General features: G+C 43.1%; 1 protein-coding gene across 1 annotated transcript in view; it reads right to left on the bottom strand.

The window, feature by feature from the left end:
- Positions 1 to 7,570, bottom strand: part of TTC39C (tetratricopeptide repeat domain 39C) — a 43,510-nt gene extending 35,940 nt beyond the window's left edge. The window contains exon 1 of the mRNA XM_061994884.1: positions 7,309 to 7,570. Coding sequence (XP_061850868.1) covers positions 7,309 to 7,454 — 146 coding nt within the window. The 5' untranslated portion in view covers positions 7,455 to 7,570. The remainder of the gene's footprint in view (positions 1 to 7,308) is intronic.
- Between the last annotated feature and the right edge of the window lie 11,331 nt (positions 7,571 to 18,901).

The raw sequence follows: 18,901 nt of genomic DNA, 5'->3' as shown, positions 1-18,901 counted from the left end.
TCTCTTTTTAATTCTATTTGTCCAAGTAAAACTGAGGGCTTTTTCCCCATATATTTCCCTTTTCAACTGAATTTTCAAAACTACTTCCCCATTTGCACTCTCAAACTCACAGCTCACTTTGTTTACAAATCATCACTCATAATCAAAGCCAAGACAACAAAAATTCAAGAGCCCCAGCACTCTATTATGAAATTATTACTAGCTGTAATACACAAGGTAAAATGTTGCAGATTAATTCTTTATACTTTTCCATCACTCAATCTATAAAAAGCATTGTCATTACAGCACATATGGGCTGTACCTCTTAAGGACTCTGAGGCAAGACAGCACGATGCACAGTATTACACCATGTCTGGGAGATGCTTCTGTTGAGACCATGGAGTTTGGCAAACAAATGCAAAACTGCAGGAGCTCCCCACAGTTCATCTTCAGTAAACAAAATAAAGCACATTTCCACCATATACCTATGTGGTCACTGGGTAGAGACGAGAGTTGCAGCTCTGGGGAAGATTATTTGTTAAGAAAATTTTAGCATTTAAAATACATTTTAAACAACTGCATCTAGTGCTTCATTGTTGCAAATATTATATTGACTGTTAAATGAAGTCTTGAACAGTTTATCTTCTCCCTCAACAGCTAGGAAAAAAGTTACTGTCTCAGTAAACACTAAGGCATGACTAGTGATGACAGTAAGTTTCTGATGAAAGCACAATTTCAAGCAAACAACCCTCAGCTCAAACTCCTTACAAGTAACTTTCAGCATCAGACAATTCTGTATCTTTGGACAGATTCCAAAAAGTTAAGAAACAAAAAAAATGAGGCAGCACTTCAGAAAACACTACGAGTAAATCAATGGGCATATTGATGCTGACAGGAGTTACGGAACTGAACAAAAAGGAACTTTGGGACACTATTTCCCAAGCTGTCCTCACTATTTTGAAGCAATAACGTCCATTAAGAAAAATCTAAACATTTTTCATTAGCTCAATGACAAATTCAGTCCCCAGACATATTTTGTAAAACACTGTGTGCACCTCACCTATCAAGCTAGGCCTCAAAAGATATCTTTGTTGTATGAAACTGTGCTACTACACCATTTCTACAAGATATCACAGTAGAAGCTTGTACACATCAATAAACTTAAGTCATAAGCTTAAGAGCGCTGTAGTAGACCTTTCTTACAGGTATATAAACTGGTGTCATGTAAGACACTTCCTCCCCCAACAAGCCCTGGCTAATTCAATGCATTTCATGGCACATATTTAAGATGTTACTTTCAAAAGAACAGTGTTTGCCATGTGTCATTTTCACACATGATAATAACGCTCAGGAGTTTTAAGCCTTGGTTTTATAAAGCTGAGACAATACAGCTCAGTTTTACTATTAAAAAAATAACTTAGAACTGAAGCATCTCAGATGCTTTGCAGAATTTTCTTTTTTCTACAGCCACTTCTACAACAGTATTCCGCTTTCAAATATATCAGCTTCCACAGCTACTACAGCCTAGCTCATGTTTATATTTAAGCCACGTAATTAACTCACCAACATTTCCTCCCTGCTTTCCTAGGCATTGCTACTTTATTCGTAGCCCACTAGGAATTCCTGTCATCATACTGATAGCAATGCTCAAGTTAAAACAAAACAAATTATTTTCCTCCAATGTGGAAGAATAAAGCATAATTAAAAACTAAGAGTTCATGTAAGTTCACAGATAAATACATTAGCAGCTACTCAATACTTTTTAAAAAGCATGGATACGTATAAACGATATATATAAAGGTAAGGAATTTACCACAATAACATACAAAACAGGTTATTCTAGAATATATTCCAAAATTATTTAAGAGACTAAAGACATGTTTACAGAAGTACATGTCCTATTCAATATTGGTATATGAAATACCCAGAAGGCTGTGCTGCCATTCAGCGGGATCTCGACCAGCTTGAGAGTTGGGCAGAGAGGAACCTCATGAGGTTCTAGGAAGCATCTGGGGAGGAACAACCCCATGCACCAGTACAGGTTGGGGCTTGACCTGCTGAAGAGCGGCTCTGCAGAGAGAGACTTAGGAGTCTTGGTTGATAATAAACTAAACATGAGCCAGTAATGTGCCCTCGTGGCCAAGAAGGCCAATGGCATCCTGGGATGCATCAAGAAGAGTGTGGCCAGCAGGTTAAGGGAGGTTCTTCTTCCCCTCTACTCTGCCCTGGTGAGGTCTCATCTGGAGTACTATGTCTAGTTCCGGGCTCCTCAGCTCAAAAAGGACAGAGAACTTCTGGAGAGAGTCCAGTGCAGGGCCATCGAGACGATCAGGGGACTGGAACATCTTCCTTATGAGGACAGGCTGCAGGAACTGGGGCTGTTTAGTGTGGAGAGACTGACAGGGGATCTCATTAATGTTTACAAATATCTAAACGGTGGATGTCAGGAGGCTGGGTCATCACTTTTTTCTGTTGTAGGCAGTGACAGGACAAGCGGTAATGGACAAAAGCTGGAGCACAAAAAATTCCACTTAAACATAGGAAAACACTATTTTACTGTGTGGGCGAGGGAGCCCTAGCACAGGCTGCCCAGAGGGGTTGTGGAGGCTCCTTCTCTGGAGGTTTTCAAAAGCCACTTGGATACATTCCTGTGTGACCTATTTAGGTGGACCTGCTTCTGCAAGGAGGTTGGACTAGATGATCTCTAAAGATCCCTTCCAACCCCTACCATTCTATGATTCTAAGATCTGCTTACTATCACATCTCTTCTGTCATCTCCACCAAACCTGACTTCTAACTTCCAAGTTATAAACCCAGTTTTTTGTTTATTTTTGTCATCTTCCCTCAGACTTCTTGACACCAGATTTTGCTTGTTATACCAAATGGATTTCTCAGCCTCCCTCTGTCCTCTTAACCTCTTCCTTTGGTGACATCACCTGTCTCAGCCATGAAGGCCACAAAATCAAACCTGACACTTAGTGTGATGATCTCTGTGTATCCAGATCTTGAAGACTTAAATTGTAGAAAACTTAATTTTTTTCACAATCTATCCACAAAAAAACAGCATCAGCTTCCCAGTTATGTGCATCACTATAATATGCTCTGCGTAGCCTTGAGCAATGGGATCTTACCTCATTATGGTACATATTTCTTAGACATTTGGAATATATATTGCTGCTAAAAAAACCAAACAAACAATAAAACACTTCCCTCATGCATAACTCTCCTTTCTTTACATCCCTCTAGCAGCTGCTTGTCTGTATATTGCTGCAATAAACAAAGCACACAGGGTTGTTACCAGGGCACTCATGACTTATTCTCACACTGCCAATCAAGGTGCCACCATCCTTCTCCCAAACAGCTTACCTCAGTTCTCACCCTGCTGTCCTTCTTTAGAAAAGCTATCAAAACATCTACTAAATCACTTGAGTTTTGTTTTTAAGGTTGCTTTGCTGAGCTCCATAAACAAGAGTTTCAACAGGAGTTAGACTGCCCATACATGGTCTGTAATCTACCTGCTGATCAATGCTGGCTTAATGTCACCTTGTCTCAACTTGCACTTGGGCCAGAAGTATTTTGAGCCACAGATATCATTTTAAATTAGTAATATTAGGTTCAAACATCTACTCACAATGGAATTTCTGGCCCATTACTGAAGTTTGATGTCTGACAATACGTATACTGTAATATGTCGGAACTTCAAACATTTAATGTTTTTAAAAACAACTGTACTAAGCATTCTTCTCACTTTCCCATTTGCTCCAACTTTCTGTTCTTCTCCATGTTCTCCTTTATGGTTATACGGCATGTTTTTCTACACTGACCCCACTCTTTAAAACGCTACACATCTTGTCTTAGTATCACATTTCCTTGACATCATTTTAATTTTCTTCTTTGGAGAGGACCTTTTTATAGACATTTTCCATATCTATTTTGTACCACTTCTCTTTTCATCCAGGTGGAACCCGAAAACTTTATCAAGTCTTCTCAGAAGTGAGAGTCATTCATGTAGAGTCAAACATTTCCCTGGTAGGAGACAGAATTCTGTTGGGTTTCTTGTAAGATAATATCCCCGATCTTATTCTTGTGAGCAAACATTCAGGCAAAAAGTTGTTGATTTTATTTGATGCTGTCTTCTCTCTTCTTAGCTGGAGGAAGGTTTAAAAAATATTTTTGAATTGTAAATACTCCTAAGTAGTACAGAATCAGTCAAAAATAAAAAGGTCTTTTGACAGTTTCCATTTAAGTGTTTACGAATCCACAAAGATAGAAGGAGAAAGAGGACACTCCAGTTCCAGCTTTCTTGCTAGTCAGAGTGGTCCACCAAAATGATACCATGCCACAGGCTGACTGTGGGCTCCTTCTCCAATGCCTATGTCCTTGGTTAACCTCCACATTCCTTGCAGCTTTCACAGGTACTCAAAGTTTAATCTGATGAGAACTGGGATGGTGTCAGCATTGTTGAACCTGAATAGAAAGACTGATACCTGACAGCTTCAAGTATGAGTAAGTACTGTGGGGTCCTGATACAGCAGCAAGCAATAAAGACAGTGGTGCTATCTGTTGCAGATTTATGAAGATATTATGTACATTGGTGTTTGATTCTTTAACGTTCAGAAACTTGTCACCAGTAGCATGTGGAGGATCTGGACTTCTATAAAAAAGAACGAACTCACAAAAACCATATGCAGACATCAATGCTACTTGCAGATGATTTTTCAAACCCCGATATCTTCCCTCAAGTACAATTTAAACCAAATTTGTCAGATGTGGTTTGTAACTATTAATTGATTTACAGACAGTTGCTGCAGTTTTAATTACATTGAATTTTTTAGGTTGAAAAAGTCTTTCAAGATAATCAAGTACAACTGCTAACTTAGCAGTGCCAAGTCTATCACTAAACCATGTTCATCCTATGACTCTGGGTTCTAAATAGGTATCTGTGAGCTCTAAACACCAAAAGACACTTTGACAATATACTGTTCTCTCATGTCCAACACAGAACGATGCTACTATAGCCTGTAACTTTCAAGTATCACCACTCTTCAAAGGCAAGACTTTACTGGTGTGGTTATACATATGAAACCGCTGCAATTTCTGCTCAGGTTTCCTCAAGGACTGCACTGTGATTAGCTTTCAAACACAACTCATTTGGTGCTCATCTTTCTGGTGCCAGCTTTCTGAAGTTGCAACAAAGCAGAATAGCAAAGATCGTGCCTACTTTGGAATGACGGCTGTCCTTGCATTCACCAAGGCCATCTATTGAGCCACACAGAGAGCAGCAGTGATTTGAATCAATTTTTCACAAGATCCTTCAGGTGGCAAAGGAAGAAGACCGAAGTAATAAAAAGCAGATGCAAAACCAGTTTTGACTAGTTTAAATGTTGTGGCTAATGAAACCGAAATTTTGCTGAATAATTAAGTTAACAAATAGACTTGTGGATTCTTAAACAGTTTCTGTAAAAAAAGGAATTCCATTCCTCCCTTCACTTCCAGGATCCATTCAATAACCATAAAGCTTCAGAAACAGAGCTAAACTACCCACATAGGCACTAGTCTGGAGTTAATACTGTCTATAACAAAAGTCACTCAAAATACAGAAATGAGCATTTGTGGCAAGTTCAAAAAGCTGCATTTCATCAGATATCTTTGAATTCCAGTGCTACAAGTTACAATCACCTATATTAGAGAGCTCCCAAAAATGGCTCCTTAGGCTTATCCATCCCATTTTGGATGGGGTCTATTTCATAATTTCAAGTACACACCAACAAAAATATACTCATTTAAGGGTGTATGCAAAGAAACATATAATAGCATTACTTATGTCCTTATAAGAAGAACATATTCAAGACAAGTGTAGAACCAAAAACCACTTTACTCCCTAGTACTACTATCCAATTTAAGCATCACGTATTTAGAATTCCTAGACTGGCCAGATTCATACTACTGAGAGAAAGCAATGGCACAACACAACCTAAAGTGGAGAGGCAATCAAGTGTTACTTAACTCGCACCTTAAAAAAACCCCACACAACACAGCAACAACCAACAGGTTCCTTAGACACCTACAACAATCAATGACTCCAACCGATTCAAGTATTTCACAGGGTGCAACTTCATATGAATGAGGGTGGCATCTTTCACACGTGAAGAATGCAAAATTGGGACCTTACGTGTCACCTGCTGTATTCCAGTTAGTTCTACAGGACAGTATTTTGTGTAACGCAGCAGTACATACTAAAGACAGAATGACATGCTTAGTGCTAGACCGTGGCAGGTACACAGTGAAGCTGTTATTCCATTATAATTAAGGAGAGCTTTCTTAAATTTGTCTCACTCCCTCTACTCTACCTCCAAACATCCTTTATATAAATAAGATTTAAGTACATAAGTAAATGCATCACTGCAAAGTGCTATTTTAAGTCAAAGTCTTTTTTTAATCATACAGACAGCAGTAGTATACCGTGTATTAATTATTTAGAGTGTATGTGCAATTACAGCAGCTCAAGCTTGGGTGGAATGCATTAGCTCTCAGACAAAAAGCAAAGACAGGTATGGGCAGCCTTTTCTTTAAGACTGACTTACACAGTTCTGTCAATGCCATCCCTATCGGGTGAGTACTTAACGCACAAACCTAGATATGATGTATGCAGCGATTATGAACATAATCTTGCAGCCTGAAGATAAGTACAGCTGCATTCAAGCACCTTCTGTTGGTATCCGTTGTGTTGGCGAAAAGCAGCAGCAGATCACAGGAGCATCGGAACGAACAAGCCCAGGAAACGTCTTTAGGCGCAGGCGTGTGTTTACTCATGCACGTTAGCGAAAGGCGGCCGATGCTGCCGAGACCCACCGACTCCCCCCGCCCGGCCCTTCTCGCCCCTCTGAATGAGGCGACGGGCACCTTCCATAGCTTCACGCCGCCCCGGCGCCAACCCACGGCGCTGCCCCGCACCCCGCAGAGCGGGGCTGCGGCCTCTCGCCCGGCGCCACGGGGCCGCACCACGCGTGACCCTCCCCGCGAGGGCGCAGGCTTCGGCGGCAACCTCGGGCAACAAGACCCCCCGCGCTCCAAGGAGCCTGGCAGGGCGAGGCTGCCTGCGCCGAGCCGCGCTGCACAGGGCCCCGAGCGCCTCACGTCCCCGCCGTCCGCCTGCCCGCTCCGGGGAGGCTGCCTGAGGGTAGAGTGGGGCCGGCGCGGCCTCGCAGGCAGGTGGCGGGGACAGGTGCGCGGAGGCCGGGCCGCTGCCGGCGGGCCGGGGGAGGCGCCCGGGGCCGCGCTGCGGGAAGGCGCCCGGGGAGCGGTCGGCGGACGGGCTGCCGGCGTCACCTGTATTTCTTGAAGAGCTGGTCGGACTCGCGGAAGCCGTTGTTCAGCAGCATATTGATGCCGGCCAGCGCCAGCTCCGCGTCCTCGATGGGCAGGGGCTCTTCCCCGTCCTCCCGCCGCGGCGGCGGCTGCTCCGAGCCGGCCATAACGATGAAGACACAAGCGGGACCCAGTCGGCTCTCCCTTACCTATCTCTCTACCTACACACCCACCCGCCGTCCCCTCCTGCTTGAGCTGCTCGGTGCCGCCTCGGCGTGCGCGTAGGAAGAGCCGGGGGCAGCCAGTGCCCGCGGAGGAGCGAACCCGGTGCCCGCTCCTGCTCCGCCTGCCCGCGCCGCGGCACCGCCGCAGCCGCCTCGCGCCCGCAAGCCCTCCGAAGCCAGCGGCGCGCGCCCCGAGCCGAAGCGCGCAGGCGTCGAGGGAGCTGCGCATGCGCGGGCGGTGGGGGCGCGGGGGGCTGGACAGGCGGAGCGTTCCCTGGGTGAGGGCATGGGGAACGGGAGGTGGCACTGGGCGTCTACTCCGCTGAAGCTGCGTCTGCCCTTGTGTGTCCTCTGGCAGTGGGGAAGGGGTTCCTCCCGGGAAGGGAGAGAGCGAGCCGCTGGTGCCCGGCTCCAGGGAGTTTGTGTGCGGAGCTTGCTTGTGTTGCCCTTCCCTTCAGGTGTTTTCCCTCGACGTGTCTTCCCTCCGCCCGCACGCCTGCCTGCGAAACACGGCTGGCAGCCCGCTGCCTGTCTTCCCTCCCGCCAGATGGGCTGTCCACAGCCCAGAGATGTCTCGCAAAACCCGGTGGGGTTTTTCACGGGTGGGATGTGGGACCCGAGGTGACAGCCAGGCTCTGGGTGTGAAGTAATGATGCCCTCCTCTGATAATACAAACTTTCCCTCTTCAGGAAAGATTTTTTTTATTTTTTAAGTGAATTTAGTCAGTGGCCAAGGCCACAGAGACTTAAGTTCCTCATTTGTGCAAGGGTGGCTTTGTGACTTCCCCAGAGCAAGTCTGTAGGGTTTCTAGGAATTTCCACCCTAACTCTTGACTCCTATCTCCATTAGCAGCAATGTGAACTTGCCAGTGATGCTGACAACGAAAAAATCAGAGTTTTTTCAAGTTTGGTTCCAACACAGCTCAGATGTTTCCAGACACAGGATAGGTGAGAGTGTCTGGATGGGTGTAAATGTATCCATTTGAACCTAAAATGGCCAGGTATCTGGATGCTCAAAATACACCATGTTGCTCTCACCATCATTTCCAGGAAACAGGCTTTCTTTGCTACGATTAAATTCAGGCAAAGACAAAGACCTGTGGCCAGGTCTTGCTTTTTGTCAGCTAGGATGGTGCTACAGCTGCTCTTTGGGAAACTTAAGGATAGGACTTCCATGCCCTTGGTAGCACATAAAAGAACAGGACTACACTCTGCTTTTAGTAGCAACTGCTCTTCCCTGTCAAGAAAAACATCTTGTCTTCCTGTAAACAAAGCAGCAGCATTTCTATACATGTTGTATGAGAATTGCAGCTACTGCCTCAGGAAATACTCTCTACCAAAAAACCTCTCCAGACAACACTTTTTGAAAAGCGATGATTGTCTAATACCAGAAGGCTTCTGAAATCGACCAGGTGTGAATCAGGTCCTTTGACTGATTCACAGCCCCTCCCTCCATCTTGCTCTCACCAAGCAGAACTGGATACTCAGCAAAGTATTTAAAGAGAGTATGCCTTCTGTTAAAATGCACATCTCCAAAACAGCATCATCTACACAGCATAGAAATCCTCAAGGGCATCTAGGAAGTCAGCACAATATGAATGGGGAATGATGCATTCTCCCAAATATTTACGGGTAATTTTTGAAATTTGGACTCCAGAAATTCAAGCAGAAATTAAAGGAAGTTGCAGATTGCAGTTTCACCACCTTTGTTCTCTGTTTTGAGTGTGCACAATATACTGCATTCTAGATGAAAATAATTACTTCCGTAAGTTATAGGCAGGATTCTGTGCACCAGGATACATGGTGAAGTGGTTTATAATATCCTTTCCTTTAGTCATATGTCATCAGTTCCACCAAGAACTCAGGTGGGCAGGGAATGGGGGATGTGGTCAGTTTCTCACAGATGGGCTCTGCCACTTCTCTCTTCTCAGATGAGGATGACTCCTGGCATTCTTCCCCTGCTCCAACACGGGGTTCCTCCCACAGGACACAGTCCTTAACGAACTTCTCTGGTGTGGGTTGTTCCCAGCAGCTGCGGCTTCTGCCGATACAGGGTCCCTCACACGGGACGCAGTCCTTGGTGAATATCTCTGGCGTGGATTCTTTGCCACGGTTGTAGTTTCTGTAGTTACAGGGTCCCTCTCTTGGGGCAAGGCCTCTTCTGGGCATAAGTTTAATGAGCTGCTTTGTCGTGGGTTCCTCCTCACAGTTACATCTGTGGATATTGGGTCCCTTCCTCAGGACACGGCCTGCTCCGGCCATAGTTTTAAAGAAGAAAATCACTGCCCCTGGCTCAGGGTCTGCAGTGAAGTGGTTGGGGACACAGCCTCCTCCGGCCATAGTCACAGTCCCTGGCTCGGGGCCTTTAATGAAGTGAATTGCTGCCCCTGGTCTGGGGCCAGCTTTAGCAAAATGAGTCTCTGCCCCTGATATGGGCTCATTATCAAAATGAGTCTCTACCGCTGATGTGGGGTCTTTAAAGAAATGAAAATAAATCTCAGCTTCACCAGTTCTCTCTGTAGAATGCAGGTGAGTGTCTGCTCCAGCACACCTCCTCCTCTCTTTCATCACTGACCTTGGAGTCCACATGGTTGTTTCTCTCACTGTTCCTACTCCTTGCACCACCAGCAGCCAGAAGAAAAAGAAGGGGCAGAGAAGAAGGAAGAAGATGAAGAAACCTCCTCTTCCGGCTTCTTCTTAAAAAGTGATCATGGAGGTGTCTAATTGGCTCAGCCCCAGAAGTGGGTCTGGCTCAGAGCTGGGGAGACTTGTGAGCAACTTCTTACAGGAGCCATCTTTACAGTCCCTTCCTCCTTACCAGAAAAGACTGTCATGTCAAACCATGACAATAGTTAAATCCACTCTGCAGAAACACAACAATAAATCTATGGAAAAAAATTGACAGAATGAAACTGCATTTCAGCTGCTCAAGTAGAGAAGTAAAGCATTTAAACACCAGTAATGAGGCAGTATGACATCTGCAGTGTGACTTCAACAAGCTGAGCGACAATGGTCTTATAGTGCTGGTGTTGGTGTGAGCTGCACTGGAACCGCATTTTCCTGCAGAACTGGATTTGAAATCAGCAGGCTCTAAGTCTCCCTGCCCACCCTATAACGGCAGATGAGGTCTTGTGATGGGTTACAGTTAGTTTGATTCACACGGAGGATGTGGTATCGCTGATTCAGCCTGCTAAAAATGGCCAGGGGAGAGAGGAAACCATAGTGAACAGAGCTACATGGATGACTCGTACTTGCTAATCAAACCTTGTATATACTTCCCAGTCTACCAACACTCCAGTTGCCTTTCTTGGGTTTTTTTTTTTTTTATGCTCTAATCTTTTTCAATTCATGGCCAGCTTTGCCCTTGCCTCACAGCTTGCTGTAGTGTAGAACTGCATAATCCACGCTACTGTGGCCTATGTGTCGTGGTTTAGGCCCATCAGGGAACAAAGACCACGATTAGCCTCAAGTACCGAAGAGGCTGAGAATTGCTCAAGGGCAGGGAGGGCTTAATTGCCGCTTAAGGTTCAGGACAAAACAGACCAGGCTACTCGGTTTGGGGAAGAAAACAGAAAATAATTTAATGCAACATCAACTAAAACATACCCACAAAAACCCAAAACATAACCAAAACGAAACAACACAGAGGAATACGTCAATGAAGAGTCCAACCAGCCTTTTTAAGAACACCTTCTTGCCACCCCTCCCCTCTTCCCGGGCTCAGAGCCCTGATCCCGGGGTTTTTACCTTGCCCCCCCTGAACGGTTCGGGGGGGCAGGCAGTGGAGGTCTCAGTCAGTCTGCTTCCAATAGCTTCTGCCGTCTGTCCCTCCTCAGGACAGGTGAACTCCACACCAGTCCTCCCTGCAAGTCCGTGGGGTAACTCACACGCGTGGCAGCCCTGCACGGGCTGCTCCGACGCGCACCCATTCCAAAGGCTGCAGCTCCTCTCTGCCTCTCGTGTGGGGCTGCTCTGCGACGTGCAGGCTCTCCAACACGGCCTGGGCCATGGCCGTCTCCCCACACAGTCCCTCGCCCGTCCGGGCTCACTCACATGGAGCTGCTGGTGGCTCTCAGTCCTGCCACGGATCTCCACAGGTTTCAGGGGCACAGCTTGCATTCTCGCCACGGCTTGCAGAAGGGTCTCCGGTCTACTGCTCCTCCTTCCTTCCTCCTTCTCTGGCTGAAGGGTCCGCGTGGTCACCTCCATCTTGTATCCCTCTTACACCTCCTGACCCGCATTCCAAATTCCTGTCCCCTAAATAGTGATGGCAGAGGCGCCAGATTGGCCCAGGCGGGCCGGAGGTGGGTCTGAACCCAGGAGCCGGGGGAGAGTCTGCAAACTCTTTACCGGGTCTTCACTGCAACCCGCTCCCCTTGTTACTAAGCCAAAAGCTGCTCCTTGCTAAACCAGAACACTATGTTACATCTCTCTTCTGAAAAGAGATTGAGGTGACTGGTTTGTAATTAATCAAGGACAATAAAGTTACTGATGATGAGCAAGAATTATACTTTTCATAAATTAATTGGCCTAAAATTCCCAAGACCTCAACTCCGATTTCTCAGCTGTTAGATAAAAGGCAAAGTGGCTACAAGAGTCACATCTTCTAAGAGACAGGTACAGAATCAAGGTGGTTTTATAGCCCCTTTGTAGGACACTGCTGTTATAGTCAAGGTAGCCTGGACCTTTGAATGCTCAAGTACTCTTCCCTTTGACAAGCCTTCTGAGTTTTTGCCCTGTCTTTGTGCTTCTGACAGGGAGAAATCCTGCAAGTCATCATCTTCACGTATTGGTCCTTGAGTCAAAAACTGGTTTTCTTTGGTGTTTTTCTCTGTAATTTTAATTGAAATTTAGCCTCACAATAAGCAACATGAGCTACAGAGAATGGCAAAAGTTGAAGCAGCAGGGAATAAATTACTACAGAAAAGCATATTGATTTATCTAAAGCACAAGGTAGAAAACAAAATGAAGAACAGACCTCTATTTGTATTTTCTTTATTATTTTCATACTCTGTAAATTAGGTCTCACTTGTCCCAGGGCCCTTCTCCACTGTGTCTGCATGAGGCAATCTAACCCCTTGCTTCTGTTGCAGAGTGCCCTAGATCTGATTTTGTTGGGTTTCTTTTTACCTATCTTGTTCCCAAACTCTACCTCCATCCCAGAACATTTCAACAAGCCTGGTACAATCTACACATTTTTGAGATGGAGATGAAATTTCAGCAGTGGATTTAGAATATTTGATCATCTGCAATTAAGGTAGAGTCACTGCTCCTTTAAAGAGAAGTAAAATCCATCAGAGTGGAACTAACTGTTTTCCTCTGTGTTGCAGAATGTCTGTGTGTGTTTATAAAGTATTGAAAACACTAGTGAAAATCATGAAGACATCTCCTACACATTTTCAATCTCAGACATGAAGCTGCAGAATCCACTCCTGTAGTTTTGAATTTCTTTTGAGGATTTGCTTTTCTAGTTAAATATCAGCACTCCCATTGCTGGTTAATGACAGGGTGTCACAATCCAGGCTCTGTCCATCTTTTCCACAGTAGCTGTCAGAGGGGTCTTAACTGTGTTGGTGGTTGTCAGTAATGGCTAGTGAATACATAAATGGGACTATCTTCCCTTTTAGAATATGTTATAGTTATAAAAAGAAATCAATTGTGAAGCTCACAAGGAAATGTACTTTTTAAGTAGCTAAAGCCACTTGTGCTTGGGCTTTGTGAGTTTTGCAACAATGTAGGTGCCTGCCTACTGTGTCTTGGCCCTTAAATATTTATGAGTGGTGAGCTCTACATCTGTTATCATCGTGCATTTTCCATACAGCACAGCAACTAAGCAATGCTACAAAGCCGACCTAATCTTCAGAGCTGGCTCTCCACATTTTCCTATTAATATGCATTCTCATTTAAAGGACTAAACCCCGCCTAAGGACACACACATGAGATGACTATTGAAATGACTTGTCTGTTCTGTCAATAGACAAGGAGTATGTGTACATATCCTGGCAAAACAAAACAGGCTCAGTGAGCCTCTTCATCTAAAGTGTTCCAAGGATACCAAGACTGAGTCTTTTGACCCTTTCCTCTGATTAAAGAACATTGCAGTAATAACAATTAGAAGAATAACAACTGTTTATTGCAGTGGACTTCAGAACCAGCTACTCCTTCCTCTCAGAAGCCTTCTGCTTTCCCTGCCTATTTTTTGCAGGAAGCCTTTCGTGTATGGAGAGCAATCAGATGGAAGGTGACTGATCTCTCAGTCCTGGTCTCTTGAGCACTCGTTCGTGGCTGCTGTTATCTAGTCTGTAACATGGGCTGCGCTGTGGCATTCTGGCACAGAGAAATCACAGAGATGGATGGGGCAGAGCAGGTAAAGTCCTTGGAAAGTCAGAAAGGAGAGTGAAAGATGAGACAGAGCAAGTAAGAGCAATTTGATGTGTCTGTTCATATTTTGATTCTAGTTTATAATGTTTATTTTTATCCACATTCATTGTTGCTCTGGACCCAATATATAATTAGTCAAATAATGGGGTAAATTCATGTGCAGTCACACTGAGTTATTTTTACTTGAGCACAAGAAGGTACACGATTTTTGCTATATTAAGGATGATAATTGACAGAGCTTTTTAATGTTGGGTTGTTGCTTTTTGGTTTTTTGTTGTTTGTTATTTTTTTCCCCCAGAATGTGCTAATGGCCAAACATAAGCACACAGTTCCGGAGAAAACAAAGGAATGCACAAGTATTAAATACTAACAGCTGCTCTGTTCAGACGGCAGCCACATGCTGGCCTGTTTTATGAAAATTAGTTGGAAAAACTTCCACACAAAATAGTCATCCTACTTGAATTTTAAAAGCCAATTTAAGATGTTTTACTTTCAGAGGAATGCCTTCCTACAGAGTTCAGATCTACATTTGGTTGTAAAAATACCTGCTCTGTATCGCCAGAGAGCATGAAGTGTAAAGCCCAAAGTGATTGCCAGAAATCTGCTAGTTCTAGCCCAGTCCTTTCTGTCCAGTCAGAACAAATTCATTTACCTCATAAAAGACAAAACTTTGTCTAAATATCCTTAACCTCTTTTCAGTATGGAGTGTCTGCAATTTAATTTTCCCTCTTGTTCTTGCTCCAGTGGGCAATAAAAACAATTGATCGGGTCTTTGTTATAGAAACAGGAGGATAATAGCAAATTGAAACAGGTGAGTTTAATGGTTTTGTGTATGGAGAGTGAGGTAGGCTGTTGTGCCCCAGCTGGAAAATACAAACATTGTTTGTCCCAGGCAATATCCTTGTTTCTACATTACGAGATCTTGATTGGATCGCTGTGAGTCTTTCACTTCTCAGAACAAAAACCAACCTGTTCACTCTGACCTTTCACAAGCAAGCCATAAATTTTAAACCTCTAATCTTTTTTTACTGCTCTGCTTTGGAGGGTTTCCCCAGTTTTCCTGCATTTTTCATTTCTGTGTGAAGCCATCTCAAAGATCAAATGCACTTGTGAGAGATTTCCTCTATATACAAGTACATATATCTAACTATACGTACAGTATCATCAACAAATCATTTGCCCAGTTACTGAGGACGTGCCTTTGTACTTTGAAGCTTATAATGAGATGTGAGTAGTCAGCAAGGCCATAGACAACCTGGCAAACTTATCAGCCTCAATAAATACCCTTGTAAAAATCCTTGTAGGATGTATTTTGAAATGTTTGAAACATAATAAACAAAATCTTGCTAAGGCTTATTTTTCTTCTGTGAGTTTATCAGTAAATATTTTCTCACAGGTGTCAAGCAGCTTGATGCATAATGGGGTTTGAAATGAGATTATTTAAAGATTATTTGTCAGCAACATTTATTCTTTTCTACTTCCATTTGGGACTTTTGGCATTATATGTGTTTTATATTTAGCATTGTAACATTTTTCACTAGCTTATTTCTCAGTCCTTCGCTAAAAAAACTTAATGGCCTCTGTTGAGCTCCAGAGGTTTTATTTTGGCCACATTAGACAGCATGTTTGTTTTTCATGTTTGAAATCTGCACTTCTTGCCTCTTCCTTTCCTAACCTGAGAGCAGAGAAAATTTTGTTTAAAATTCTTGTGGCAAAGAAGTCAGCAGTCCCCATTGACACGAGGTTTTTTGTGACACAAAACTCAAGTTTATGTAGACAGATCATCCAGGTAGGCATCTAGAAAAGATTAAGCAAAGTCATGTGACCTAGCTTTACAGTCTTTGCATTGAAAGATAGTCACAACAACCAGTAGTTGAGGTAAACAGAAAGGAACACATGAAAGAAGGACCTGCTGAGCTGATGGTTGGGTACTGAAGGCAGCTGAGAGTTCAGCTTGAGAGGCAGAGGGAGGTCTTGAAGCAGCTGTGGCATAGCTTTAAATCTTCCTCTCTTGGCATCAGTAAAAGCTGCAAGCAGTGGATTCTTGTGCAGATGTCCCTTTTGTCTTGTTTTCACATTTTCTTGTTGCTGAAGGCTTGTAAATGGTACCACTTCAAGGTCTAAGATATTATTCCACCTGAGAGTCATATATGTCACATATATGAGGAAATCTTGCCTCACCTGTGTCTTTCAGCAAGCCACTTAAATTTTCCATGCATTGGTTCTCATATCAGTTGACAGGATCATAATGCAGAAGCATTTTGTGCGTTAGCATTGGTGGCCATGCCACATCAAGGCTACGACTGGCTCAGTCTACAGCGTCTTGACTTTCTATAACTGGAACAGAAACAGACCACAGAGAGAATGTTCATTTGAGCAGCTCTGTCAGCAATGTATATACCTACAAAGATGGTGAGCTGCTTCCCTTGCATATACACTCTCTTAGCTACTGGTATCTTTGTTTTTAAAGTATTTAAATTCTTTATCTTTGGGGAGTTTAATTACGTCTTCGGGGACATGGTGCTCTGTTCTTTACCAAACTCTTCTCTGAGGCTTGCACACATAGACACGGCAACTGGCTTTTAAAAGAAATAGTACGATCTGCAGCATACATCATAAGACAGAAAAAAGCCTAAAAAACATATTGAGAGACAGATGCTACCCCAGATAGCAAAGTTTTTATTTCTGGATACTAGCTTTTCATCTGTGAAACTTGTGGTTCTGTCTGAACACTTTTGCTGCTCCCTCAAGAAAATAACTAGTTGTACCATTTAATTTAGAGAACCATTTAATTTGTGAAAAAAGTCATTGTGTCTATTTGTATAAACCTAAAGTGAAGGAATCGTCTTCTATTTAAGGGTTTATTCAGGGAGTGTGTGTATTTATATATACTCAGGTTACAGCATTATCTAGAGGCAACAGCTAAGTAGAGCTGAGTGCTTAAATAATCTTCATTCTAGTAGTCTTTATTATTCTGCAGTCATAAACATTAGTTTATGTGAATGGACTGAAAGTTGATATAAATGGAAGTTCCTTCACTTTTTGATGTGTAAAACCATAAAAAAGACACAAAAAAAATACACATTTTTCATTTACTGTATTCAACATTTAATTTAAAAGAGAATTCAAGAGACTGGAAGCTGATGCTTGACCGACTAGACTTTGAGTTGACAGTTCCAAAATGAAATTAAGCAAAACCAGGCATGTACGTGTCATCTCCTGGTACTTAATGACATAACACAACACACAGTTGACCAGGCTTCCTATTCTTTAAAATAAGAAATGATTTCTCTTTTTGATGACCACTAGGTTTTCCCATTCTTCCGCTTCTGGAAACTTGGGCGGGCCATTTATTTGGACTACGCATACTGTCAAAATTGGTGTACAAAGTGTTCATCAAGGTATGTGAATTGGGAAACAGTCTTAAGAATTAAAGATTCCTCCAAGCAGCGACAACCAGAATCAGTTTCCACAATGGGACGTGGCAGCTCTGTAAGTGAAACACTGCATTGCAGATAAAGGGAGGTGGCAAAGTCAAGATCCTGTGTGCATGTAATGGTAAGCACAGGAGTGACTTACAAATCTCAACATGCGATGAGGTTTTTATTCAAGTAACAGCAGAATAACATTTAATAACCCTCTTTTTAAAAGTCTGTTTGGATTCTGAAAGAACTCCTGCCCTTAAACAGCACAGTGCCTTTTAAAACAGCATATTGAGTGACTTACTCTGTACTGACTCACCATTTATTGTTCTACCAACGGCGTTTTGTGAGGCTGAGCGCTACGTACCAGGCAAGCATCTTAAATTGAGTTGCATCATTTTAGCCATTACGAGTTGCACACAGCAATAACCAGGATAATACAGCGACAAAATCTATGCTTTTTACTGCAGGCCATTTTTTCAGAGTTCCTCTTCCAGACAGAGCACAGGGAAAAACAATCTTTTGTTTTCTCAGTGCGCTTTCTCATTTTTCATTCCATTAACGTTTTTCTTGAATGCTTTTTTCTACTGCAATTCATCCAGCAAGCACTCCTCTCTTTTTCCTTCCATTCCTTTCATTTTAATAGCTCTTGCACTTACCTGTTTTAGAGGGGTTTTAAGTACACAAGTGCATGTAAATTACTCATTCTATCTCATGTCTATTTTACATGCCTTTCACTTGGAGTTCAACTGATATTTTCTTCTTACGTTCTCAAGCTTCAAATCATACAAAGCACAGAAAAAGGTAGTTCATATATGTTAGTTTCCTTGGTGTAAGGTAGAAACTAAAAGAAGTACACAAGCCTACCAGTGTGTCCAGCTCATCGCAAAGCCAGTGAGTTCAATGCAGGTTTCTTGCAGTGATAGCACGGAGACACTGAAACATAAGGTGAAGAAAAGCTGGCAAATATAGTATCATAGATCCAAGAAGTGTATTATCATCATGATGAGTTACAGTACTGTAATTCAGAGACTCCAGGAGCCAACCACACTATGTTTGGGTAACCTAATACTGGAAAAGATGAGTGACAAAAGCATTTATAATGACAAATTTTCCCTGCAATCGGAAGCAGGGGATAATCCCCTGTGGTTTGTTTCTTTCATCACTGAAGCCTGTTGACAACACTACCCAAGGGTATTTCTATACCTGGTTTGTAAGTTGGTCTAATTATTCCTGTGGACTAAAGTGTAATCAAACGCTCCATCCCTCTTCAGGGAATTAGTTCAGTGGGTTTCTTGCTCAGAGCCTGGAGCTAGGTTGGCTGCTTCCATATTCTCTTACAGCATGTGCTTTAAGATGGTGTGTGAGCGAAGTTTTGTTTGGGGATAACTAACCCCCCTGCACTGATTACAGAAGAAGAGTCTAGAGTAGATAAGCAATTTTTATATAACTGAAGTTGTGAGATGAGTAACCATACTACTGTACAAATGCTACAGGTCTTACTCAAGTCAGGTTGGTGTTAATATAGCAAGTACTAGTCCTCTTGGCCAGTTTCATGTGTGTGCAAATCTGTCTAAATACATTTGCT

Source organism: Colius striatus, chromosome 4 (genome assembly GCF_028858725.1).
Source record: "Colius striatus isolate bColStr4 chromosome 4, bColStr4.1.hap1, whole genome shotgun sequence".
Lineage (NCBI taxonomy): Eukaryota > Metazoa > Chordata > Aves > Coliiformes > Coliidae > Colius > Colius striatus.
Note: the sequence above shows the minus strand (reverse complement) of the source record. Positions and strands in the feature narration are given on the sequence as shown.